Genomic DNA, 27,846 nt, shown 5'->3' with positions numbered 1-27,846 from the left:
TTGATTGCTAATCCAAAAACAGAGAACTACTGTAAGTACAAGTTTCAGTCTGCAGCTACAGACACACAGCATGCTTTCAGCGAGCTGTCATGCCACAGAGTTTAGATGTCAAAGCGGCGGTTCCTGGTTTGCACAGTCTTCCTGTCGCTGAGGTACATGTTGACGTAGGAGCTTATAAGATCGTCCATCTTGTAGCCCTTTTAACAGAAGAGAGTGACGTAAAGAAAAGGAAATGTAGACGAAATATAAACCAAAACTTACAGAGTGTTTCACGTCTTACCAGTGACGTTTCACACAGGAACTTGCTGCCGTTGACTAAATTACCAATAGTCATGTGAAAGTAGGTGCTTCCACTGGACCAGTTAGCAATGCGGTTAAATGGGTGAGTTGCCAGAGTTTCCTTCAAAGGAAAAAAAAAAATCAATAATAAAAACATGATTAAAATATTGATATGAGAGAAGGGCACTGAATTTTTTATTGCTCCATAGAGTTTTAGACTTTCTTTAACCTTGGTTTTTGGATGAATGATTGTGAGTCCTTGCTTGCTGATGGCAATTCGCACAATATCTGGAAATTTGTGCTCTGATGTTTGCTGAAAAGAAAGAAAGATAGGCAAATGAGGAAACTGTCATGCTAGAGTCATGTTGCATTATTTGCAGACAGAGTGCTAAAAACCAGAGGATCGAAAAATAGCGACAGATATCAATTGCGATCAGATAAACTCGCTGCCCACCCAGCTAATCTGATCGCTGATACCAAGATAACCATCGTGTGAGCTGCACTCGCTGGAGGCCTCACCTTCACATCAAAGAAAGCACAGCCAAACGTCGGCCAACGGTGAACCGCCTTCAGAAACGCCACCTTAGCTTCATCAGCTGTCATTCCAGTTTGTTTGTTAAATGAGGCGGTAATGTTCTGAAAATGAAAATACAGATGTATCACAGAGTGAAACAACACCTTCAAGTGAGCACTGTCTCTAATGAGGTTAATGATTTTCTAGCATTAACATTGATTATTAAGAGGGGAAAAATCCAAACCTACATGACCCTGTTTGTAAAAGCGAACCCTAAACCTAATAAGTGGTCGAGCTACCCTTAGCAGCAACAACTGCAGCGAAGAGTTTGCGATAACTGGCAGTGAGTCTTTTGGTTCACTCATCTTTGCAGAATTGTTGTAATTCAGCCACATTGGAGGGTTTGCAAGCATGAACCACCTTTGTTTTTTCTTAAGACACTCAGAGGTGGACTTGCTGGTGTGTTTTGAATCATTGTCCTGCTGCAGAACACAAGCGTGCTTCAGTTTGAGGTCACGAACAGATGGCCGGACATTCTTCTTCAGGATTTTTCAGTAGACGGCAGAATTCATGGATCTGTTTATCACGGCAAGTCTTCCAGGTCCAGCAAAACAGCCCCAGACCATCACACTACCACGCTACACCACAGAGTATTTTCCCAAAACTCTCAGGCATCATCAAGATGTTTTCTGGCAAAACTCAGACGAGCCTTTGTGTTCCTTTTGCTCAGAAATAGTTTTGGTCTTGGAACTCAGTCTCTTTCTTATGGCGTAGTCATGAACTCTGACATTAACCGAGGCAAATGAGGCCTGCAGTTCTTTGGATGTTGCTCTGTGGTCTTTTGTGACCTGTTGGATGAGTTGTGAATGCACTCTTGGAGTACTTTTGGTAGGCTGGCCATTCCTGGTTAAGGTTTTCTCCATGTGCGGATAACGGCTGTCATCGTGGTTCACTGGGGTCCAAAGCCTCGGCTTTGTAACCCTTTCCAGACTGATAGATGTCAGCGACTTTGTTTCTCAGCTGTTTCGTTGGATTGTGGCAGAATTTATGGATCCACGTTGTGCTGCTTTTTGAGATCTTATGTCTTATGTTTGAGATAATTTGTTGCTTTTTTTTTCCCCCTGTATCTTGCTTCCAAATTTTATTGTGCAAGCAACTGTACATTGACAATAAAAGTTCTAAGTTCTAAGATCTCTTAGCCTGCTTTAGTTTGTCACACAGGATCTATTTAAGTGACTAGTTTATTCAGCAGGTGTGGCATTAATAAGACCTGGGTGTGTTCAGTGAAACTGAACTCATCTTTGTAAAAAAAAATGGTTTGGACATATGCAAAAAAGGGATAGCGGATATACTGGACAAAGACAACATGTCTTTTATCCTGTTTTCCCTCTCTCACCCCAACCAGTCACGTCAGATGGCCGCCCCTCCCTGAGCATTGGTTCTGCCGGAGGTTTCTTCCAGTTAAAAGGGAGTGTTTCCTTCCCACTGTCACCAAAGTACTTGCTCACAGGGGTCATATGATTGTTGGGTTTTTCTCTGTATGTATTATTGTAGGGTCTACCTTACAATATAAAGCGCCTTGAGGCTACTTCTGTTGTGACTTGGCGCTGTAAAAATAAAATTGTATTGAACTGAACAGAACGTTTAAGATGACGCTGGCTGGCAGGAGTTAAAAAGGAAGACAACAGAGATTTATTGTGGATGTAGTAAAAGAGGAAATGCAGAGGGTTAGTATGACAGAGAAGGATGCCCTGTGATAGGGTGAGATAGAAGTAAGCCGTCCTACCTTCTTCCACTCATTTTCAGACATGGCCTTCAGCTGGTCAGTGGGCACCAGCTCCTTCAGCAACTTGGGAATCATGACTAACTGGTTCTTATCATTGTTGACCTTTATGCAGAACAGCAGAGCCGCAATTTTGAGCATTTCCTCTTTGGTGCACACATGATAGCCTCTTAGGTATTTGGGTAACTCCTGGAAATTAGAAAGACATTTCGTTAACTTCTTTTTTAACAGGTCTTGGCCAAAGTTTCACTTTTTAACCGAGTATTCAAAACGTTTTTCAGTTGCAGGCAACTGTTACTAGATTTTAATCGCCAACTCCATCTTTGTGTGAGGAGGAATTGCGTTAATGGAAACATCTCGCTTCATATCAGCTGGAAAATTGGAAAATGAGAAATCATTCAAATGTACCTGAGGGAAATGGAAGATAAGATCTGCTTTTGTGTCTCTGCCAGGGATCACGTTGAACCACAACTTCCTCATGAAGAACACAGTATAGTTGACCAGCCCGCCTGCGGAACACACACATACGAGCACAGAGGTTTGTACAGGTATATAGCAGACCATTTAAAGTCTCGCCGTCATTCTAATCAGAAGATGATTTATTACCATCAATCCTTTTAACACTCTTAGACCAGTCAGTGATTTGCCTCAGACTGTCAAAGAAGTAGTCCGTCTCATTCAAACTGAGAAACTGAAACAGAATAAAAAAAACACAACAACAGGCTGGTTTTAGTTCATCAAAGATGCCAGACACTCTATTGTATAAATGTATAAAAGTACTGAATGAACCTTGTCATTTGTTTTGACAAAAATGCTGAAGCCATCTGCTGAAGACAGTTCGAGTTTCCTGGAAATGTTCAGAATGAGATCCTTGATCCTGGTGTTGGTGGCCACTTCAAATATCTGGAAAAGGATAAGATTAATCTCAGATAACACCAAAATGCAATCTCCACCCAGCTTTGATGCTGGTCCTTTGGCCTTTTCTGGTTTCATTAAAAGAGTTGGTGTTTTTACCTCATCTGTGTCATTAGGGAAGTGGATTTTGTGGCGGATCTGGGTGCTGTTTTGTTGGATGGCATCTAACTCCACATGGTGAGGTGGGAGCTTCCTGGGCTCCATCCTAGAGCAGAACAACAATTATTAGGTACCTGCCTTTTTGTTCTTTTTCTTAAACAGATAGTCCAAAGGTTCAGTGTTTCTAAAGCAACTGACTTTTCTTCTTAGTACCACCTCAATTTAGGTTAAATGCTAAATATACCACCTGCCTAATAGTCTGTTGGTCCCCCTTTTGCTGCCAAAACAGCCCTGATGCATTGAGGCATGGACTCCACTAAACCCCTGAAGGCCTGCTGTGGTATCTGCACCAAGACGTTAGCAATAGATCCTTCAAGTCCTGTAAGCTGTGAGGTGTGGTCTCTATTGCCCATTGCTCTGTGGTTAAGTCATGTGCCCATTTTTGGTGCTTTCGGTGGTGGAGAGGAGTCACCATGGCTACCTTGACTGGTCTGTGGCAGCCCCATATGCAACAAACTGTGATGTACTGTGTATTCTTACATTTTTCTATCAGAACCAAAGTGCCAACTTTTTTGGCAATTTGAGCTACAGTGGCTACAAGCTGGGATAGGCCAAGTGGAAGAGGATGGATGGATGGATGGATGGATGGATGAGCCAGCCTTCAGTCTCATGCATCAGTGAGCCTTGGCCAGCCATGACCTTGTCGCTGGTTCACCACTTCCTTGGACTTGGACACTTTTACAGATACTGACCACTGCAGACTGGGAACACCCCCAAAATGTTCTGATCCTCATGCTTGCCCATTTTTCCTGCTTCTACATCTACTTTGAGGACAAAATGTTTACTTCCTCCGTGATATATCCCACACAGTAACAGGTGCCACGATGAGGAGATAATCTGTGGTATTCGTTTATGCCTGATTGGTGTATATAATTAATGAGCCAAAAATGTATGAGTTACTCCAGTACCAAAAACCATGTGGTCTTGGACTTCTTGGAATATGAGTGTGAGTATATGAGAATATGAGTAATTTAGAGGTATGAGCATATATTTTAAGGAGGCCACAGACTCAAGTGTACCCCATAATTCCAGTCAGTTGGTCTCTGTACCACCTCACATTAGCAGTTCAGCTAATGCATTCAGGACATGCTATTTAAACTGCTTTAGCCTGTCGACAGGCTAAAGCCAGGCTAAAGCCTGTCGACAGGCTAAAGCAGGAGGAGGAGCTGCACTGGAGGTGCAGCTCCTCCTTTTAATGCTTTTTCTGACCTAACCATTTATACATATAGACGTTCACTTAGACCACACCTCACCTAATAAAGTTTGACACATGCTTGTTGGGAAGGTCACAGAACAAAGAGACAAACACTTCATCGAGCTTGTTGATATTCATCAGCATTGCCTCGAAGTCACATTGACCACACTTAACAGACCTACGTCTAACATTCAAATGATGTAAACAAAGTACTGGCTGCAACACTTTGCATTTCTCCACATTTCTGATCTAGTATCTCTGCTTTGTTGCAATAGGTGACTAAAGGGAGCCCAGTACGGGCATAATTATTCAAATTTACAACTCCATATTTTCATTTTTGGATTCTACTAGAGTAGCTTTACATGACTTTTATTTCCTTTACGCCACAGTTCTTCCGATTCACTGCCCCTTGTAAATAAGACTTGCAAAGCACGTGGGCAGGTATTCCAAATGCCTGAGATTTCAGTTACATCGTAAAAAAAAACTGTGTGAAACTGAGCATTTAAAGCAGTCCCCAGGGTTCCTTGTACATACCACATTATGTGAAAATGTTTAACATGAATGTCCACCACAGCAAAAGGAGACATAAGACAGGAAATCATGTAAATCATCATGGTTGTCTTTTAACTTCACTTTCTTCTTTTGTCCTAAGAAAAAGTGGAATTATTCCCCCCTTTGTTGTGACCAGTATGCTTGTTTTTTGTATGATAAATGTTTTCTTTCTGTATTTTCTGATTACTAATAAAAGCTTTAATAAAAAATGAGTCTCTGCAAGCCTGTTAGCATTATGGAGGAAAGCCTGGATGCAAATCAGATATATTTATAGCTGAGGTCATGCAAATTTTGAATGTGGTCCTTTCACTGTGAAGATGATGCAACACATTTGTACAAAAAGGACTGTGTTCATCACCGCAAGCAGGTTCTGCACAACTTGATCTCAGTGAATCTAGAAAAAGAAGTTAAATTATTTGACATTTCCTTTTCACACCTGAGGGAGGGTGATGCAACTTTCAGTCCTTTTTTACTGTTTAAACCAACTTTAAACGAGAAGCATACTCTATCGACGCATTCTTCCTGTCGCACACTCAAAAGCTTCTGTAGTGTTTATGTGTGATACATAATACAGGCCAGCATGCGGTACAAACCTCAGAGAGCTCTGCATGCGCTGCAAACAGTCAGAGGCAAGTGGCTCTCTGCGTCGCGACTCCAGAAATCGCTGAGCATGCTTCAGAAGAGGCTGACTGGGAGGAAACAGGCCGCAGCAGAGCCACATCAGCTGCCAGCCATGCTCCATGCTGAACCTGGGTGAAGAATAGAAAAAAATAATAAAGAAAATAGACTCCATCTGTATCCTGGTCACTCCTGCACTGAAACAAAGAAGGGCTACCTTCAAAACCTCCAATATTTTACCCTTTAAGTGTCTGAGAAGGCACATTTATATTATATTTATTTATATGTGCTCTTGTGATGTTTTGAACAGTTTGTCCTTCCATGAGCATCTTATGCAACATCATGGAAAGTTGTGTGGAAATGTGTACATGTATTTTTTTAACATTATAGGCTTATATACTGTTTAAATTTTCCACTTCTCACTGTTTTGCAGTGATCCATGACTAACAGACCAAGAAGACTGAGAGAAAACTTAATAACCGAAGCGTGCAGAGCAGACAGGCAGGCTGTGGACAGAAACTACTCTCAGTTTATTCTTGCAACTGTGACTGTGTGATTATATGTCAGGTGAGTTTCTGCATGCATCGCGTCTTACAAATTTTTGGATGCATGTACACAGGAAATAACACGACAGGAGAAATAACACGTTTACCGGTTGTTATTGTTGGTCATCTGCTTCATGATCTGGCAGTAAATCTCATCCCTCAGAGCATCGTGTTTAGTGGCGGGGCCGAAGATTTGGTCAGTGAGTTCGAGGGGATTCTGCTGCTGCTTGGTGGGGTAATCACCCATGTACTTCAGGATTGGTACACAGCAGTCAAGGATGGCTAACAATGGTGGATTTTGAACAGCTGAGGTTACAGAAATACAGTATCTTTTTTTTTACCCTTTTATATTTCAAGACCTTGCAGCTGTCTCGTGGTTTCAGTTCTTCTTCTGTGTACTACTTATTACTACTCTGGTTTACAACTTTCCTTGCTTACTAGGTTCTCGGCTTAAAATAAACAAAAAGAGTTAGAAGAAATATAAATAGGTCCAGAGAAAGAAGCAGGTAAATTTTATGACTTCATTTTGTTTCATGTTGAGGTGTTTAGCTGATATCTGTCCACTAAGGTTCACTGCAGGCTTTATGTGACTGAATGCAGGGCCAGATGCCACTGTGAAAATGGCAGCTGAACAGCAGAAGATGATTGCAATTGTTCTATTAGGTTAGCACCACCTAGTGTGTCTGCCTTTTAGTAGCATCGTTGTCATCAAGCGGCAACCTGTGAAACGGAAAAATGAAGCCAAAGAGGAAGTGCCAAAAAACTGCCGTTTCGTGAGGCTGGCGAGTCGCAGTCCCCACAGACTGCTGTGTTAAAATGTCCACTTTACAGCAGAAATGAACATGTTACAGCCTGCCGCTGTTTTAGACTCTATGGATAGTTTCACCCTTCATAACAAATCTTTATAACTCCACCTGGATACTAGAGTTAGGGGTGTGTCCACTTTGATTGACTGGTGTGCTAATGCTGAACGCTGTGTGCTAGGCCTCGCCTGTGACTGAGAAACCTTGTGCTGTTAATGACTTGACATTCCCTAAAACACAACGCACTTTAAACTAACTTTAATTAGAATCATGTTCTATAAAATAAGACTTAAATCTAACGATAGAGACCATAAACCCATAAGGAAAGTGTTTGCTGGGGTCATAAGTCACGTATAAAGTAAGATCATGCCCTCATAGAGCTCCGCACAATTAGACTTGTTGCCCCCTGCTGGCCATTGCAAAGAATGCAGCTTTGTTTTCCACTTTTAAGACCCAGAGGCTTTGCCCAGCTTCTTTGTTAATAGTTTACCATGTAAAAAAATTGGTGAAAAAAATTTGAATTATTGCATCTTCTAGTATCCAAAGGATATCAGTGAAAGCTAGACAGGCTTTGTGAGTGAACTCTGGGTGGCCTCCAAGCTTCTTGAGTAGTGGCTGTCTTATTGGCTCTCTGGAGTGGACCCACAACCTTTCGGGAGCAGCATTCCTAGCGATCACCTGACGGTTCACATCCTTAGTGGGCTGCCTGGAAAGAGGACAAGGAGTGGGGCTGTCAGTACTGTTTCACTGATCTGCTGGGGAAAAAAGCCAGCAGGAGAATTGAGGAAATTTACAGATACCTGAAATACTCGACAGAGAAATCTTTCAGTGAGTAAGGAGCAATTCTCCCCACTGTGCCTGTTTCTTTCATGGTGGCCTGTATGATGTCCTTCCTCTGGTTTGGTGAGAGGTTGATGAGGTTCTGAAATCAAAGGAAACACCCACTGCATTTAGCCTTCATGCTAGCGAAAAGGTCTATAACTGAAAAAAATGGAGGCAGGTGCTGAACTGACAACAAGACAGTAATGAAAGTGAAAAAAATGAAAAGTTATACATACATACATACATACATATGTATGTATGTATGTATGTATAACTGACACACACACACACACATATATATATATATATATATATATATATATATATACATATATATATATATATACACACATACACACACACACATATATATATATATATATATGTGTGTATATATATATATATATATATATATATATATATATATATATATATATACTAGGGGTGCAACGATACTCGTATCGATATTGAACCGTTCGATACAGTGCTTTCGGTTCGGTACGCATGTGTATCGAACAATACAAAATTTTTAATTTATTTTATCAACTTTTCTTCTGACGATGCTGTCTGTGTTGAGAGCTCAGTGGATCTGCGTTCGACTACTCCGCCTAGGCTGCACTGTCGAGCGCAGATCCACTGAGCGCAGCGCAAGCTAGCAAGACAGAAGCTAATCGTTGCAACGTGGCAAATTGAACCTCCCCCACCCTCATTCAGATCTTGCGTTTGGAACTATCTTGGTTTTCATGTGAAGTATGAGCCTGAAGGTAAGCGCGTCATGGACAAAAGTAAAACAGTATGTCGGATGTGCCACGCAATGCTCAATTACATGGGTGGGAACTACTGCGTTAGCGCAGTTTGCTCGTTAACGTGTTGCCCCCATGCAGGGGGCGATCCGCGGTAGCTCGTTAATGGAGATTTGCCGTTGTGGCGTTAACGTCATTTCAGATTAACGCTGACGGTACTAGTGGGAACACAACGAATATGACTGCACATTTACTCCGACATCATCCTAGTGCAAAGACAAGTGGAAGCAGACAAAAACAACAAGCACGCATGCTACAGACTTTACCCGAGTCATTTAGACAGCTGTTAGTACATGATTCTCCTTATGGGGACCTGATATGTTTAATATGCTGCTGAGAATATACCCCAGAAGAAGCGTATAGTATAGCTTTTATTTTGGAAAGAGCAATTTTTCTGTAATAAACTCTCTTTTCCAAAGATGAGGGATTTCTCAATCAGATATATTTTTTTTTATTACTTTGTCGTTTCAGCAACATTAGATTTAAAAACTGTACTTTTGAGTTAAAATATATATTTATAATTTTAATAAATGACAAATTAAAAAAGCATGAACATGTTTTTGTATCGAAAAAATATCGAACCGTGACACCAAAGTATCGAACCGAACCGAACCGTGAATTTTGTGTATCGTTGCACCCCTAATATATACATATATATATATATATACACATACACACACACACACACACACATATATACATACACACAGATAGATAGATAGATAGATATGTCTTCATGTGTGTTGTGATATCATAAAAATGTTTCATATGACTAATTTCTCAGGCTTTTTTTTTCTTTTCCAAAATTTGGCCAATTGTACGTTTATTCACGTTTATTCTGATTTGATTGGCTGCTCCGTACCATAACCTCGTTGGTGGGTTTGCTGAGCGTTGGCAGGATTGTGATGGCTTCGATGGGGACGGCCCCTGTTTGTTTCGTGCGATCGTTTTGGCCCTTAACCCAGCCGTGGTCCTGAGAAAAATCATTGTCTTTAATGAGCATGATGAGCTCTCCTTTCTTGAAGCTGAGGAACGTGGCGTCTTCTGGAGAGGATTGAAAAACAACTGAGAAGTCAGTCAGCTAATAATCAGGCGAAATGACTTCAAAGGAAGAGGAAGTGGGGCACTGACCTTGCTTCTCGACTTCTTTCAGGGCCACGGCGTACTGCGAACGCTCCGTCAGCCCGCTGACAAACATGGTAATCAGCTCGGCCATGTCCGCCGCTGAGGGGCCACTCAGGGTGAAGTCTCCTTTCAGCGTCACCAGAGACACGGCCTGGCCAGATTTTTTAACATTCCTGAGAACCACCACCGAGCCAAAAACAAGATTAAAGCATTCCTCTTTTAGCAAATTCAACAAGTTATTAAAAAAAACAAATAGTTTATGGAACTATTTTCTGAAAATATACAATATTTCCTTCACGATTACAGTTGCAAAAAGACATGTGAGATTGTTTTTATCAATATCAGTCCCCAAAATTTTCTTGCCTTATAATAAATATTCAAGACTGTGATTTAAAGCTAAAAAGACGTTAAAATAGTTTAATGTTTTTATTAAAGATTTGTCCTTTACCTTTGAAGAAAGGAGGACAGAAGAACAAAAACAAGTCTTGTTTATCTTTTATCTTGTTCATAGTTTTTGGGAGTCAGAATTTCACAGTTAGCGCATCCGTGTTAACAAGAGTATACCTTCAGGTAATCTTGTTTCCCTCTTGGATTCTCCTGAACAAAGCCTAAAAAGGTTTACCTCACGGCGTTGACAGCCATTACTTCTGGGAAGGACAGTTCTGCCAGCCTCTTCTCTCGCTCATCCAGGAATGTGATCCCAGTCCAGTTTATGGCCACGATAAACTTGCTCTTTGGCAGTGGAGGGCCTGGGAACATCATGGAGAAACTGATCATTTCCTTTTCCTGAGAGTTTACTCTAAGCTGTTTAAGATATTTAAAATAATGCAGAAAGTATGAAATATATCAGTGAAAAGCAGCAGTAGTGGTCGAGTTTAATGACAATAAGAGAACTGCAACAATGAGTCAGTTTGGTGCCATTTTAAAGCAGAAAAGCTGATTGTTGCTTGCTCACAAATTTGACAATTTGCTGCTGACAATCTGAACACTTGTGAGGGTTGAGCCTCAAACAGAGCATAAATAAAACCAAAATAAACAAGAATTAAATGATAACTACCCGCCCAGCCTCAAGCAACAGGTCTTTTTTACGGTTTGATTTTAACTTAAAGGTTTACACTTTTATGTACAAGGAACAAAGAAGCATACCTGAAAGTTTGGCAACCTCAAAGAACCTGGAGAAGAAGATGGGCCACTTCTGTCGAGCGTAATCGACTATCTCCGCCTTCAGCGAATCCGGCTTCTGTTTGGAACTCACATACGAGCCCTGTGACCGGATTACAAAGACAAAAGAAATGATTCTGCCCACAACCTTTTGTTTTAACCCTCTATATGTTACAGCATGTGATCCAGGACGTGACTGACCTGAGCATGGGCAGTGCTGACCATCTGCACCCACTTACTCTCTGTCTTGGTCTCCAGCAGAGAGTTACTGATGCAGTCCTGCACAACATCCTTCACGTTTTCTGGGCGGCTGTCTGATCCGTGTTGGATGTACAAATGTTTTGCAGCAAGGTCAACATAGTCGTCCTCCTGGGGAAGTGAAATGTGGGAAAAACTCATGTTAGAGGTGTACGGCAGGAATGCTTAGTTGAATCCTTGGTTACAATACAAGCAATAGGAGCCCACCTTTTGACACTGGTACTCTCCAGACTTCAAACCATGGATGATCTGCTTGTAGATGAGGTCTGTGCTGAGCTTGTCGTCACTGCAGTTATGCCAGGGGGTGAAGATCTCTTTACGGAAGATGAGACGCCAGGGGGCGTGCTGCTCCTGGCCTCCCCTCCTCTTTGTGTCCTGCTCACACCGGGAGATGGCGTCCATCACGTGCTCCCGGCCGCTGCCCAGAGCCCACACCTTCAACACAGCTTACGTGATTAATATCTATCCATTTATTGACATACTTGTATTCATATTCAACTCATACAATTATTAGGGAGGCATGTAACCAGTATGACCATCATTTGAAAATAACTACACTCCAAGCATCCCATCATGATTTTTTGTTTTTACTGTGTATTCTGGGTCACCTCTGTGCTTCTTTCCCTTAGAGCCTCTTTTTTTGCACGTGCTTCTTTTTGTGACTTCCTGCTCACACTAGTGTTTGCACAATACAGAAATAATCAGAGCTTGGTTGAATTCTCCAAATCTAAAGAAAGATGCTTCTTTTTTTACCTCCTTTACCAAAGCATCCACTGGAGCATTGTTTATGAAAGGAAGGTAGATAAGACTGTTCCCCAATTCAGAGCATTTACAAACAGGAATAATATAAATCAATAAAAAGCTGTATAAGTCACACCGTAACTCGAGTTTGACTGAGTGGAAAACAAGGAAGGTTTCAGATATTCCTTTCATGTAAAAAAAACAAAACAACAAATTTTTAACTGGCTTTATTTACATTTTTTCTGTTTTTCTTTTGCTTCTTCTCGTTCCTTTCTGCCACGGAAATCAAAGGCTTAGGTCTGAGCGTTCGGCTCTGTCAACAAGTTATTTCTGGTAATGAGCGTTTTTGCACTGCAAAGTGAAAAAAATCCTCACTCACTAACACTTTTGGGCCCTGCATCTTCACAGCTCATAGGGTGTATATTTATGAGCTGTTTATAACAAATTGAGATGAGCGGCTGATAGATGTCTATTCTGGACGCCCTGATTGCCACAGGATGCTTTCCGCATATCAGCTTCCCATTTCAGATGAAAGAATTTGGATCCATCTGTAAACACGTACCTTTTCATACAAGGCAACGTAGATGGAAAAGCCGAAGCTGTCTTTGAGGTTGATTTTGTTGGAGATAAGCTGGCAGATCTCTTTAGACGTAGATGCTGAGTCGACGGGGAGGTTAATGGAGCGGTTGTCCATAATCATCACAGTCACAACTATGGGCTTTTTTGTCTTGGTGGCCTGTCACGGTGCAGGAAATAAACATGTTAGTTAAGTGGAAATCACAGTTTGTGCATATTTTCTGCACCTTAAGGTAGTACCTTACTCAACTTACACAAAAACATTTTCTCAACTCTAAAGGAATATATCTAGAAATATGTGCAGTTTAATTTTTCAATGAGATTTCAGATGCCGCATAATTCCAACTGAGACCAAACCAACACTTTGTAAATATGGACTGTGACGTCTCCTGGCAGCATTTTTTGAAATTCTTTTAAATTTGTATAGCTAGTGTCAGCTGCTAATGTAGCATTTCACCATCTCATCGAATTTCACCACAGAATTTTTTTTCTTTTTTAATGATAATGACAGAGTTTTCAATTTTAAAGTTTTCACAGAAGTCTGCAGTCATATGCAGTTCTCTGAAAAAGTGCAGCCCTCTAACGTAATGTTTTCTGTGTGTTTATCAGTCTTGCACGTGGTTGTGGAGTAATTTTAGCCCTTTAGCTGTTAGACAGATGGCCTCACATTTGACTTTAGAGTACTTTGGCCTAAAGAGGAGTTCACAATCAACTGAGTGACTGCAAAATGAGCCCAAATCATCAGCCATCCTCCACCGTGCTGGCAGCTAGTGTGACGTGGTGGTGCTGATGTGTTGTGATTGGGTTTCTCAAGACATGGTGCTGTGCATTTTGATGCATGTTCAATCATCCAGGTAAGTAAATCTCCAAAAGTTGATTCTGTTCAGCTGGACGTAGCGTTTTGTGGGAGAAACGTTTCGTCACTCATCCAAGTGACTTCTTCAGTCTCAGCTGACTGCAGGTTTCCCCAATCTTATAAACAGTACATTTGCATAATGAGTGAAACCAGCCCACTGAAGGAACAATGGGCTGGGAGGTCAGTTCCTTAATCTTAATTATGCAAATTCTCATGACCATTGATCAGCAACCACTGATCAGTGGCCATGAGTACCATTCACAGAGAGTTGGAGAATGGCTGCAATCACAGCATTGTAAGATGGCGAAAGATACCCTTAGGCCCCCTCCTTGATTCAGAGATGGTCTTTCCCTTTTCACGTAAATGGCCTCCTTGACTCCGCGCTCAAACCAGCGTTCCTCCCTGTCCAGGATGTGTACATCCTCATCATTGAAAGAGTGTCCACTGGCCTGTAGGTGTAAATAGACTGCAGAGTCCTGGCCTGACAAGGTAGCTCTTCTGTGTTGTGCCATCCGCTTCGCCAGAGGTTGTTTGGTTTCCCCGATGTATAAATCCTGGCAATCCTCCTGGCACTTAACAGCGTACACTATATTACTCTGTTTGTGTCGGGAGACCCGATCCTTGGGGTGGACCATCTCTGAATCGAGGAGGGGGCCTAAGGGTACATCTTTTGCCATCTTACAATGCTGTGATTGCAGCCATTCCCCAACTCTCTGTGAATGGTACTCATGGCCATTGATCAGTGGTCTTTGATCAGTGGGTTTTGGTCAGTGGTTGTTGATCAATGGTCATGAGAATTTGCATAATTAAGATTAAGGAACTGACCTCCCAGCCAATTGTTCCTCAGTGGGCTGGTTTCAGTCATTATGCAAATGTACTGTTTATAAGATTGGGGAAACCTGCAGTCAGCTGAGACTGAAGAAGTCACTTGGATGAGTGACGAAACGTTTCTCCCACAAAATGCTACGTCCAGATGAACAGAATCAACTTTTGGAGAGGTGCTGTGCATTATTTTTCTGGGAAGGCACCCATCAGGCTAAGGTGTAGATTTAATGCATAAAGTATTGTTCTCATCTAGAGTTACTGAGCATAGATTGGAGAATTTTGAAACTGCTGCATTTTTCATATGAAGCTGTATAAATCTCAGCACCTGGAGCTCCAGATAGGACGGAGGCTCCTCTCGCGTGCCGTTCATCACGGTGCGCCGCAGCCTGTCAGCGCAGTAGGACGAGTAGCCACTTGGAGCGAAGCGGATGAAACTTTGGAGGTACTGCGAAGACAAGAGTAAAAGGTAAAACATCACAGCACTGAAATGCGCACAGCTGTTACGGCTGCTGTACTCACCTTTATAAATCGCTCACTGGGAGGAAAAACGCCCAAACAAAGCGACAGCAGGATCCAGCCACGGAAGAAGCTCGTACGATTGTTGTTGTCATGAAGCTGTTTACAGATCTGACAGTAAATCTCATCTCTGTGGCAGAAAACTGTGTATTAGCAGAAGCTCAGAAAGATATTAACAGCCGAGCTATGCGATTTCAAACTTCTCCAACCTGAGGTCAGGCCTGACAATGGCGTATCCAACGATGTAGTGTAGCTTTTCCAGAGAAGTCAGGGGTCTGTCCAGCGTGTCCGACTCTCCAGTCAAGACTTCAGGATCCTCCTTCACAGTCTGCAGAGTGGCAGGCTTGGAAACTTCCGTCTGATCATCTGACTGTAGGAGAAAAATGTAAATGTCCATTAGCTCGGTTAAAAAGTGAACAGCAACAAAATATTCTGGCTTCTGCCTCACCTCCTCCATGATGATTGAGGTTTTTCTGAAGTTTGAACCAGATTTGGGGATTCCATTTTCTTGAATATTTGATACTTTTCTGTTTTTGGACAGTAGGTCAGTGAATGTGGAGCCCTTTCTCCCTCGAGTGCCTGCGTCCGGTACAGTGTACACCCTCTGGTTTTGAGGTGTCTGGTTGGGCACAGCAGAAGCCTTCTTGGTTCTTGTCAGGATGTCTGTAAAGATGGAGCCCCTTTTGTTTTGTCCTGGTGGCTCAGGGACTGTAGAAGCCTGTGTTTCTTTACTATTCCTCAGCACCCTCTAAAAAAATGAAAAAATAAATGGTCAAACATCTCTGGAAACTGGCCCATGATTTTCAAAATAAACACTGATTAAATTTGTCCAGTCTCTCCTGCAAGATCATCCTCTAGAGCCATTTTGGACTGCGTCTTGTGCAACAGTTTCTTAGTCCAGTTGGTTTGATGGTCTTACTTGTAATGCATTCTACTTCGCAGTTGTGTGCACTCACAATTTTTGATGATGAAAGATTCATGAGAGTGTGGTTAAAAAGAATTTCAAGCGAATCAAGTGTTGTATAATGTCACATTTAGCCAAAAAGTGCTTTGAGTAGAAAAGCATAAGTCAGACACACAGTGAAACTCACGGCCTTTCATTTATTCCTGCATGCACGCTAATATCCACGTGTAATAGAAGAACAAAAAGCCACAAATAACAGGCGAAATATTAAGGAAAAGTTTAGGCTGAGGAAGGCTATTGCAAAGTTTAGAAAGTTTAGAAACTATAACCTCAAAAGCATGATCAGCTCTGATTTTTAATTAGGTGACTGGAACAATTAGGAGACCCTGATCAGGTGATCAGAGAGGCCGGCTGCAGTTATAAGGTATCAGTAGCAGTTTTTATGTGAAAGTTTATGTAAAGAGAAAGTTACAAGAATTGAGATGGGAGAAAATTTAAGTGCTGTCTAGTCATTCTGTACTATTATGTGTCAACGAAGGTTTTACTTTTTTGTTTTTTTAATAAAAGAGAAAAGACTGAATGAGCTTTTAGATGTAAGACTCTGAATTCAGTTCTCAGTCAAAAATGACACCAAGATTCTTAGCAGATAATTTGATGTTGCTGGGAATGACTGACCAAAGACTGGATAAGAGAACCTCCATTTTGCCAGGATTAAGATGGAGCAAACTTAAAGACATTCAGTTTTTTAAGGTTTTGATTCCTACCTGATCCAGGCCCACCATGTTGCTGAGACGTCTGTCCTTTCTGGACATCAGCTCCTGTGGCATAATGCGATCCTGTGAGGAGGGTACCCTAACCTGGGCCCGTTTCTTTGGCTCAGGGAGGTCTCCCATAAACCTCAGGATGATCCACCAAACTGTGAGCGAAGCCTGGTGAAAGCACAAAAGAGATATGATTAAACTTTATTAAAAACAGACAGAAACACGTGGAATTATGATGTGTGGTGAACTAAGAGAAGCACCAGAACATCATCTTCATCCTCATGGTAGAGCAGGGGCTGACGAAGCCTCTGTCGGATATGGGTGTGGGTGGCTGCACCCTGGAAGTACATGGAGGCAAACTTGGCGAAGGAGTACTCATCCAGGTCATCATAGTCTTCGTTGGGAAGATCCTCCTCCATCTGGATTTCGTCAATGTCTATCTCTTCAATTATCCGTTTCCCACCAAAATTCTGCAAACACATACAAGCACGTGTGATTCAACGGCTTATATCTAAAAATCATTCAACACCTGCCAAAACATCTGGTTCCAAACCTCATATCCCATGGGTGCCTGCCCCTCCTGCCCTCCTACAGTGTTGGGCATTAAAGTAAGGAAGTCAAACATGTCATCCACCATCTCCTGGTCTGACTGCTGCTTGGCCTCCATCTCTCTCTTCTGTCTCAACACCTCCTCCAAGCGCCTCTGTTTCTCCAGAATGAGCCGCTGTTCCTCTTCTTTCTCTTTAGCAGAGAGGTACATCTGAAAGAGCAAAAACAGTGCTCTAAGCAGGGGGCAACTGACCTTGTTGCAAAAATAAGTCAGACTACATAGAAGCCTATCAGGAAATGAATCAACCGCTCATCCGTAAACACTGAGGTCACAGATCAACTAAAGTTTTGGTCTCAGTCATCACTTTAAATTGTTCCCTACTACAGCTTTATGTGCATTGTGTAAATTCTGCCCTCACATTGAGTAAACAGATGATAAAGCAGGGTATGTGGCCACTCCTCGCTGGTGACAACAACAGACAAATTACCAAACTTCACAAAGCCCTAAAGATAAATGCTTTTATGGATGGAGTAAACTAAAGCAAGGAATAAATACTTGAAATGATGCTCTAACATTATAAAATAAATGTGAAATAAAAACTAAAATAACTGATAGATAGCAGTACAGTTGAAATAAGATGAAAGTAGTCGATTAGGGTCAAACATCGGTGGTGGTACTTACGTCTCTCTTCATCTTTTCGAGAGCTTTTCTCGCCAGTATGCCCCTGGTGTGTGCCTGCAGCAGGATTACAGCCTTCCTCTTGCGCTTCCATTCCTTCCTGGCCAGGTGTCCTCGAATATGGGTCTGTAGCACGAGGGTCGCCTGCCTTCTCTTTTTATATTGGAAGTGGAGCTGGCGAGAGCGAACCTGTGCCTGCAGCCTTGCAAAGCCCAGCTGCACCTGGAATCGGAAGATGAGCGAAGGTTTAAAGCAAGCGACGCCTCCATTTTCACTCGAGTCAATGCTGATTTTTAAAAAAGTGACTTACCACTTTGTACAGCTTCCTGCCTTTGTGTCCTCGCCAGTATTTCTGAATCACGATCGCGGCTGACCTTTTCCTCAGGAATTCTTTCCTTTAGACGGCATGAATCATGCAAATTTGAAGCAGTAATTCACATGTAAAAATACTAAATAAATAAATAAATAAAGCGTAATGCAGATTTAATCCTCCTACCTGTATTTGTAGCCTCTCAGGACTTTCTGGATCAAAAGGGCTTTCACATTTAGTTGTTTTATTCGCTCTACTTCAAGCATTGTGTCATGATGGTCCTGAAAGAAAACAGCAGAAATTACCATTTTATTTCCTTTCCTTTTCATTTCCTTTGCTGGTTCTTGACTGCTGACGTTCAGACAGAGGTCAGATTCTTTTATGTACTTATGTATTTCTATGTTGGCAATTGCTTCTGCGGATTTCCAGCCTTTGATTGCTCCCTTTCCTAACTAACTGCAAAGCAGAGTGCTCCAATAGATTCTGGTTCTCCTCATCTGTATTGAATTTCTCCAGCACAGTTGATAAGAACAGGCTCTTCTCTGTAAAGGCCGCTTCCTATCAGCAGTGCATGTTTTCAGATTGCTGTACGTTTAAGAAAAATGTGTAGGCAACTGTGTATGTAGGGATAAATACAGACCAACAGGAGTGACGCAGAGGTACACTATGAGACGACCTTGAAGGGCATGTTAGGTTTTTGGAAGTCTATGACTGCTTAGTGTACACATATTTCAGTATTTCAAACCACATACATTCAGCTAAGATTGTTCTTATAAGCTTCCAAACACAGAAATGTGAGGACACACCTTTAGGAATATCTTTGTCTTTCCAGTCTTCCAGTCACCTTCTCCGGTAAGCACGTTTTCACAAATACTTTCACAGCATTTCTCTTCGCTTTCCTGTTAAACCAGCAGTTTTAAAAAAAAAGACAACGTTAATAGCATTATATGGAAGACTTTCATTTGGATTTATGCTTACATATGAGTTGGCCATATGAGTTGGCCATAGAAATATGGCGTATTTTGTCGTATTTTGACTTTTGTTGTCATGATGCCAGGTCTCTCTTGAAAATGAGATTTTTAATCTCAATGAGATTTTTTACCTGGATAAATAAAGGACAAATAAAAGAAGAATTTTGCTGATCAAAACACAGATTTTGTCAAAAACAACTCACGGTTTTTGGATCACAGATGGAAGTTCTCAGGAGGACACGATATCGAGTTAGAAACTCATCGAATGTGTAGCGTACAGGATACCCAGCTTTCCGGATCCTGATGGTCTCCATCATACCGGAGTAACGGAGCTGCCGCATGCACAGCTCTCTGTCAAACAGCTGAGACAAAGAGGTACTAAATGAGATTTATTTTTTCAGTTTTCAAGCATGTTTTATTCTGTTTGAGAGGACCAAGACTGCCTCCTCACCATGGGCTTCTTGAAGTCATTGGGTTTGATGCAGCGGATGAAATATGGCTGGCATGCAGTCAACGTTTTCATCAGGGAATCCAGGGACTGGCGGAACTGACCGCTCAGTGTTGGCACACGCTTCTTGCCATCTGGTACTTGTTGCTAATACAAATAAAGTGCAAATATGTGTAAATAATTCTATACAGTGATGGTGAAGTCCTAAAAGGCTGCACTAACCCGGGTGTTTCCCTTGGCTGATGTTATGGTCATTTTAGCGTTGGCAAGCTTGATGCTACCGGAGGTGGATTTGAGGTCATTACGAAACACCTGTTTTAGGAGTTTGTTGGTGGACTTTTCCAACATCTTAATGAGGTCTGAGCTCAGGGTGTCACGGTTTTTTTCAAGAAAACCTTAAACAAAAACAAAACATTGAGAAAATCAGAGGAAAATTACCAAAAGAGCAACAGGTTGGCTTTAAATGACTTAAGTGTACCTTGTGAGTCATAGAAGACCTTTCCAGCAAAATGCTCGATTCCAAACTGTGTTTCATAGTTGTTCTTTGGGGGAAGATAGATGCCACCTTTCTCGTGATACTGGTTCATCTTTTGGAGCAGGGTGGCATCTGTGCCCTGAAAATTAAATTACACTTTTAAAACCCTTCCTTGCTTTGGTCCGTTACAGAATTTAAAGTACGACGAGGACAAAGACCTTGGGGAAATTGCTTTCCTCGTCAATAAGCGACAGCAAGTTCATGGATTTGCTGGCCAGTACGTCCAGGGTTCGCTGGTTATCTTGATAGTCAATGTGCTTCCAAACAATGTTTTCACGGGCGTACTCTTCCTGCTCAAGCTTGAAGACGTGCTTGACGAAGAACTGCTGCAGCTGCTCATTGGCGAAGTTGATGCACAGCTGCTCAAAGCTGCAGAAAAAGGAGAAACAAAGACAGAGGCTTAGTAAGAGCTTAGTAAGAGTACCCACATAGGCCTGGCCTGAGAACAGAGGAGGACACCAACCTGTTTTTATTGAAGTTCTCAAAACCAAAGATGTCCAGAAGGCCGATGGATTGTTTGGCCTCGTTCTCATCATCAGGCGGCTTGTAAATGGCACTGTTGATTTTCTCCACAACCCAAATGAAAAGTCTTCCGTATATACCCTGGAGCAAATACACAGACACCAGCAATAAAGCTTTTTTTTAACGTGGAAACTGATCTGTGATCAGTTGCTATTGATGATGACTAAATTAACCTATCAGTATGCTGACGGCTAATCTGTAATAAGTGTACCTGTCTGAATTTACTCTTCTTTTAACTGACAAATTCTGCATTTTGTAGCTTAAAATAGTTGTGGTTTGCATAAAATTACAATCTGTCTGTAAATTTCTATCTAATTGAGGTGGAGGGGTTTGTGTGTCCCAGGGATCCCAATGGCAAATTTATCCTTTGTGAGGGACCAGACAAAGAGTGGTTCAAAAGATCCCTGTCAGTGAAAAATCTAGAGACCAGTTCAACCTCCCCAGCATAGGGTTACTGAGTCTCCGCCCAGGAGCAAGGCCTGGGGAGGGTGCCGCAGGGTCAGCGCCTGGTGGCCAGGCCTTCGCCCATGGTGCCTAGCCAAGCACCACCCAAAAAAGGGACATACGCCCACCCTCCTGTAGGTCCACCACCCGAAGGAGGCCCCGTAGGGGTTGGTGCAATGTGTGCTGGGTGGTGGCTAAGGGCAGAGACCCTGGCCGATCAATCTCTGGCTACAGAGACTAGTGACTGGGACATGGAACATCACCTCTCTGGCGGGAAAGGAGCCTGAGCTAGTGCGTGAAGTTGAGAGGTACCATGGTCAGTCTCCTGGACAGGGACTGGACTCTGTCTCAGAATGGAATTTCTGTGGTGAGAGGTGGCGGGCTGGGGTGGGTATTTTAGTATCCCCTCAGCTTGCTGCCTGTACTTTTCCTGGTGGACAAGATGGTTTGTTCCCTGCACCTTTAGCTCATCGTCTGGGCTTATTCGCCAAATGACAGTTCAGAGTCCCTGGCCTTCTTGGAGTTGCTGGGTGGTGTGCTTGAGAGTGCTCTACCTGGGGACTCTATGGACTTACTAGGAAACTTCAACGCTTATGTGGGCAATGATGGTGAGACCTGGATGAGCGTAACTGGGAGGAACGGCCTGCCAGATCTGAATGACAGCAGTGTTATTTTACTGGATTTCTTATCTATAACAACACAATGTTCGAACATAAGGGCGTCCATAAGTGCATGTGGCACCAGGACACCTTAGGCCACAGATCGATGATCGATTTTGTAATTGTATCATCAGCTCTGCGACCATATTTTCTGAACAGTTGGGTGAAGAGAGGGGCTGAGCTGTCAACTGATCACTACCTGGTGGTGAGTTGGGTCAGGTGGTGGGGGATAATGCTGGACAGACCTGGCACACCTAAATGTATAGTGAGGGTATGGTTGTAATGCCTGGCAAAGGTCCTGGTCTGGAAAATCTTCAACTCCCACCTCTGGCAGAGCTTCAACAGAAATTTCAAGGGAAACTGGGGACATTGAGTCAGAATAGAGTATATTCAGCACCTCCATTGCTGAAGCTGCTGCACTGAGCTGTGGCCACAAAGTGGTTGGAGCTTGTGGTGGTGGTAACCCCCGAACCAGATTTTGGACACTGGAGGTGAAGTGAACCATCAGGCTGAAGAAGAAGTTCTATCAGGCTTTGTTAGCCTGTAGGACTTTGGAGGCAGCGATACGTACTGACAGGCCAAGCGGAAAGCTGACGCTTCAGGAGTATGGGGTGCCTGGCCAGTTGCAACAAGCCATTCGATCCTTATACAACCATTACAAGAGCTTGGTCCGCATCATCAGCAATAAGTCGGACTCGGTCCCGGTGGGTGTTAGACTCCGCCAGGGCTGTCCTTTGTCACTGATTCTGTTGGCTTTTCATCAGGTGGTGGCCTCCAGCTCATGCTGGAGCAGTTCACAGCCGAGTGTGAAGCAGAGGGAATGAGAATCTCCGAGTCTGAGGCCATGGTCCTCACCTTGGAAAAGGGTAGAGTACCCACTCTGGGTCAGGGACGAGTTACTGTCCCAATTGGAGGAGTTTAAGTATCTTGAGCTCTTGTTCACGAGTGATGGGAAAGAGGAGTGGGAAATCGCTGGACTGATTGGTGCTGCAGCTGCAGTGATGCTGCCACTGTACTGGTCTGTCGTGGTGAAGAAAGAGCTAAGTGTAAAAGTGAAGCTCTCGATTTACCGGTCGATCTATGTCCCTACCCTCACCTATGGTCACAAGCTTTGGTTAGTGACTGAAAGAATGAGATCACAGATTAAAGACTTGTTGCTCCTCCACATCAAAATGAGCAGACTGAGGTGGTTCAGGCATCTGACAAGGATGCCTCGTGGGCACCTCCTAGGTGAGGTGTTTCAGGCATGTCCCATCTGGAGGAGGCCCCAGGTCAGATCCCGGGCATGCTGGAGAGATTATATCTCTCAGTGGATAGGGAGAGCGAGGTCTGGGATTCTCAGCTTAAGGTGCCCCCGCGACCTGGCTCAGATAAGCAGAAGAAAATGGACTGGTGGATGGATAAAATTACAATCTGTGTACAATCTACACAGGAAAGTAGTATCTGATTAACTACATTAAACCATCTAGGCCTATCTTCCTCACTGCTAAAATGAGCTGCAGCGTCACACATTCATTTTACTTTGACAAATGCGTCCCTGCCATCCATGGCTTGAGCAGAGGTCAGAGATTTGGTCACGTGTTCTCTGGCAGTCTGGAAGGAGCGCTGAGTCAGACCTTTCTCCAGTGCTTTGGGATCCACCTGAGGCAACAAGGTAGCACAATCAGACAAGTTGATCTCTTAACTCTAGCTGTATCTTCAGAGAAAAACTGCACATGCCTCCAAGAGCTCGCGCGCCATTTTGAAATTGGTCGACGTGTGGATGTTGCAGGCCTCCAGATTATCTACGATGGTGGCTGGAATTCCACAGGAAATGAATGTCAATTACTCGAATGATTGCACCTGTTTCAAAATAATCTTCATTTTTAATTACTGCTTTACCCTCAAAGTCCACATTGCCCAGGTGAAGAATGGCTGCGAGCAGTTTGGAAATTTCCCACAAGTCATTTTCTGTGAATGTGAGAATCTTCAGAGCTGACTGGAAGTGAGCGTACTCCTTCACGTCGTCACGCCCCTCACAACTGGTGCAGTTACCCTGGTGTGGTTACATGAGTTAAAACTGAATAAGCAGTGAGTTATCAGACCAAACATCCAGGGCACCAGTAATTGTTTCTGTTCAGTTTTGCTATTGAAACTATGAGAAATCTCATGAAACTGATATACTGATATTATGGTTACAGAAACCATGACTACAAAGATTTTTAATTTGGTAAAATTAAAAATTAATTTGGTTGATTTTCTCCACCTGCTCCATTTTATTTATTATTTTCAGAAAACATAAATAAGTCCAATCTTTAATCTAAACATCACAGTACCATGGTCAGATACTTGTACTCGGCGGCTTTTCCAAGGGAAAGAACCTTCTTCTTTTCTGCCGACATGCCCATCAGCATGTAGTAAAAGATGTGGTAGTTTCTTTCGTCTGGTGCCTGCACATTGATGCACAAGTTCTTTACTACAGGAAAGTTTGGCTTTAACACAATGCTGTTTCCGAAAAAGTTCAGCAGACTGATATTCCCACCTGACGACACACCCTGGACTTCTCCAGCAGGTACTGCTCAATGCGGGCACCTTCAATAGCCCCACCCTTGGTGAAGTTGATGTCGATGTACTTCCCAAATCGACTGGAGTTGTCATTTCGAATGGTTTTGGCATTACCGAAGGCTGAGAGGAAGAGCTACAGTTAATAAAAGGCAAGTCAAATGACAAAAAGGTGCTGGATAAGAGAGCGTACCCTCTAAGATGGGATTTGCTTCTAGGACCTGCTGCTCAATCCAGGAGCGCTGACCGCTCACTGCAGCCAGAAACTGCAGCATCAGCTTGGTGCTCTCGGTTTTCCCAGCTCCCGACTCTCCGCTGATAAAAGACATGACGGGGGTGTAGATGAGATGGATTTCCTGACTATTTTCATAAAAATCTCAAAAGGATTTGGCTCAAAATTAAACTTCAATACATTGATAAAGCAGTTCTGCTTGGATCAGATCTTCTCTATTACTCAAGCAGCAAGCTCAGGAATAAAATAACAAGGCATTCTAATAAGGAAGCGCATTTCATCTCCAGAAAGACCAGGACACTTAATGAATAATGGTCTTTCCTGTTAGAGCGTACTTAAAGGATCTTTTTCATTTAGTCACCCAGACTGAATAACAAAGATTTCTGAACTGAAACTTTAGAGAAACTCCAAAACCGAATGCTGGTTTTGGTTATTTCCATTATAATAATAGAAACTGGGCCCTTTTTTGCTGTTTTAGTCTTATGTATATGATTTATTAACACACCAGTGTCTTTTTTCTTTACATATAGTGCTTCATTTTTTTGAATTCCTAAAGCTTCCAACATCGGGAAATATTTTCTTGTTAGATGAGTTAGACAAGGATCATGAACAGTCGGCTGTGTATAAAGGTAACAAAAGGCACCCAGTATGTTCACTAATTAATATTCAATTAGGTGACAAATGTAAACTCTGGAGAGACTGGGGACAGATTTTTAACTGTTTCTAGGTTGTAGTTTCTATTAACTGTAACAAAGTAACTGCCTGAAAGAATGCAAATTGTAGGTTATGTCCAAATATTAGTGAATATTTTTACCTTACCTTTAACCTTAGTGGTGATAATGATGTTACCTTGTTAATACTTCACATTTATTACTCATTAGGCACTTAGGCACTCCTGTAAAGATAGCTCTCTCTTTTTCCCATATAAACAAAAGCTCCAATTTATCATTTTACACAGTCCAGCAACCATTTGTTATCTTTTAAAACAGACTTGATAGTAAAAAAAAAAAAGTGCAATAAGATGTAATAAATATTTGGAGTACTTAAAATTTCAGCACTAACATGATTTTTAAAGGATTTTATACCATCGCAAACAGATGCTCACTAAAGAAATTGTCAGAATTTAGCCTAGCTAGCTCACGCATGCACCACCTCCATAAAGATTGCAGTCTTAAATAATCTGAATATGTGACACAAACCTTTTCACCTTTAGCACCTTTATCAAATACTTAGAGGTATTAATATGAACAACACACAGATAAACACAGAAATATGTGCTGGGGCAACATTTCATAACTCCAATAAATGGGCGGAATTTAAATGCTGAGATGTTTCAATGATCAAACGAGAAAATGTGGTGGACCTACTGGTGACCATATCCATATATTTGGTCATCTTCTGAAATTAGAGGAATTTGGGGGGGGGGGGGTTAAGGTACTTAAACAGGTATTCTACCAGACTTTCATAGAAGAATATCAGAGGGCATTGATGGAAAAACTAAAGAACAGAATTAAATTTAAACCATTCTCCTGACATATAAACACCCCATCATATCTTATAGACCCCAAAGTATCATCCCAACAGAGAATGGTAATCTCAGACTGCAGGCTTACTGAGACATTTAAAAGTGTAGTCTCTGTTTTTCCCCTGTTTCCCTATAATTTTATATTCCTTGTTCCTATTAAGAAATTTCTACAGTGTATTTGGGATGATTTCACTTGTTACTTGGAGCCAAATAGTCTTAAATAACATCCATTAAAACGTAATATAATTTAAATCTAGATTTACACATAGTATAAACCAGTTTTATATGTTTAAACAATCTTTTTATGTGAAGTGTATGTATCTGTGTATGATCACAATCTAATAACAATCTTTATCAAATGTTTTGATAAAGAATAAACATATTAAAGTGAATACTCTGCCTGAAAGTCATCCACTTTACCTTCTCATGCTTTTTTCCTTTGTTCCTTTGCTGCTGCTGTATCATTTTTTCCTAGTCTCTACATTAATTAATGTAGATGCAGCTTAAAATGGGGGGAAAAAACCAAGAGTCTGAACTGCATCTGTGACTGTATGAGTGGTAAAACTGACATAAAAACCCAACCTGATGACACAGCACTGGTTCTTTCGGTTGCGGCGCATGTTGAAAAAGCAGCTGTCTGCGATGGAGAAGACATGAGGCGGCAGTTCACCCAGCCGTCGGTCTGTGTACATGTGCACATGCTCAATAGTGTAGATGGGCAGCAGCTGGTAAGGGTTCACTGCGACCAGAATGGAGCCCGTGTATGTCTTTAAAACAGAGAGCAGCGAGTAAACACGTCGTTATCATGGTGGAAACTCGGCATGTGATACATAACTCTCACAGATTAGTCACAGTGAAAAAAAGCAGAGATAAATGCTGAATGATTGCTCGATAAAATAACTGAGAAGTATAAGATAGACGATACTACACTCAGTATAATTTGCCCCCAGCCTTTCACAGCAGTGTTTTTACACCACAAAAAAGGTCCAATTCATAATTAAACACACGCTCCGTTGAGTTTTGGTGTTGTGACCCATAAACACTGGGTTACTCTCTTTAAACAGAGGCTCATTGGTCTCTATGGAGACAAACAACACAGTGATAAACTGCAGGGCAAAGTCTGAGGCTGAAAGCTGTCCGCATCGAGTAAGCATTTCCATGGATTGGATGGTTATGGATGTCATAAAACTAGGCGGCTCTGCGGTGAATCCAGGGAACATAAACTTACATAGATGATTCCTTCCTTGTGTCGTACCAGGAGGTTCCTGAGCAGCCCGGCCTCGTTCAGGTCACCCAGCCTGATCATATCGTCCACGCCCTTCACAGAGGTCGGGTGCATGGGCCGGATGCTTTTCTCATTTGTCTTCTTGAGCTTGTGTTCCTGTGTGTTTGTTATTAAAGATCTCACATTATACAGAAGGCAAATACAGCTCTTTTAAAGGCAGATTTCACATTAATGTAAAGAATCTGACAGGAGCGCAGAGTATCGGTCGGGTTTTTGTACCTTTCCTTCGTCATCGAGCAGCTGAATCTGCCCGGTGTCTGTGACCTTAACCTCCGCCCCAATCGGCACCCCGGTGCCCGTGTCCACCCATACAAAATCTCCCTGTTTGGGTGAATTGGGAGTTATAATGAATAAAAAGGCCTTGTAATGATTTAGGATCATGAATCTTAATTATAGAAACAGAGAACTCATTCCTACCTTGCTCAGGTGCAGCAT

General features: G+C 42.2%; 1 protein-coding gene across 1 annotated transcript; it reads right to left on the bottom strand.

Moving 5' to 3' along the window:
* Window positions 1–88: 88 nt before the first annotated feature.
* LOC134620236 (unconventional myosin-VIIa) lies at window positions 89–27,846 on the bottom strand. The gene is made up of 47 exons (XM_063466282.1): window positions 27,829–27,846; window positions 27,631–27,732; window positions 27,355–27,507; window positions 26,709–26,893; window positions 24,563–24,684; window positions 24,350–24,492; window positions 24,144–24,257; window positions 23,710–23,863; window positions 23,548–23,624; window positions 23,350–23,469; window positions 20,667–20,806; window positions 20,362–20,572; window positions 20,147–20,282; window positions 19,887–20,063; window positions 19,672–19,808; window positions 19,424–19,582; window positions 19,056–19,148; window positions 18,436–18,530; window positions 18,250–18,334; window positions 17,943–18,161; window positions 17,265–17,471; window positions 16,972–17,181; window positions 16,715–16,879; window positions 15,495–15,794; window positions 15,256–15,416; window positions 15,050–15,176; window positions 14,856–14,975; window positions 12,836–13,009; window positions 11,740–11,967; window positions 11,476–11,643; window positions 11,260–11,377; window positions 10,736–10,862; window positions 10,120–10,286; window positions 9,851–10,032; window positions 8,164–8,285; window positions 7,915–8,069; window positions 6,668–6,821; window positions 5,991–6,146; window positions 3,591–3,696; window positions 3,366–3,479; window positions 3,183–3,267; window positions 2,985–3,085; window positions 2,580–2,765; window positions 799–915; window positions 509–592; window positions 281–400; window positions 89–197 (listed from the first exon to the last, which is right to left on the bottom strand). Exons 1-47 carry the CDS (start codon window positions 27,844–27,846, stop codon window positions 102–104), a joined length of 6,690 nt encoding a protein of 2,229 aa, XP_063322352.1. The 3' UTR covers window positions 89–101.

This window comes from Pelmatolapia mariae, linkage group LG23 (genome assembly GCF_036321145.2).
Source record: "Pelmatolapia mariae isolate MD_Pm_ZW linkage group LG23, Pm_UMD_F_2, whole genome shotgun sequence".
Classification (NCBI taxonomy): domain Eukaryota; kingdom Metazoa; phylum Chordata; class Actinopteri; order Cichliformes; family Cichlidae; genus Pelmatolapia; species Pelmatolapia mariae.
Note: the sequence above shows the minus strand (reverse complement) of the source record. Positions and strands in the feature narration are given on the sequence as shown.

Coding starts and splice junctions, on each gene's coding strand:
- LOC134620236 (XM_063466282.1), bottom strand. Junction 19,583..19,671: donor ATGACTTCAAGAAGCCCATG/GTGAGGAGGCAG, acceptor TCTTTGTCTCAG/CTGTTTGACAGAGAGCTGTG. Junction 19,149..19,423: donor CCATCTGTGATCCAAAAACC/GTGAGTTGTTTT, acceptor CTGGTTTAACAG/GAAAGCGAAGAGAAATGCTG.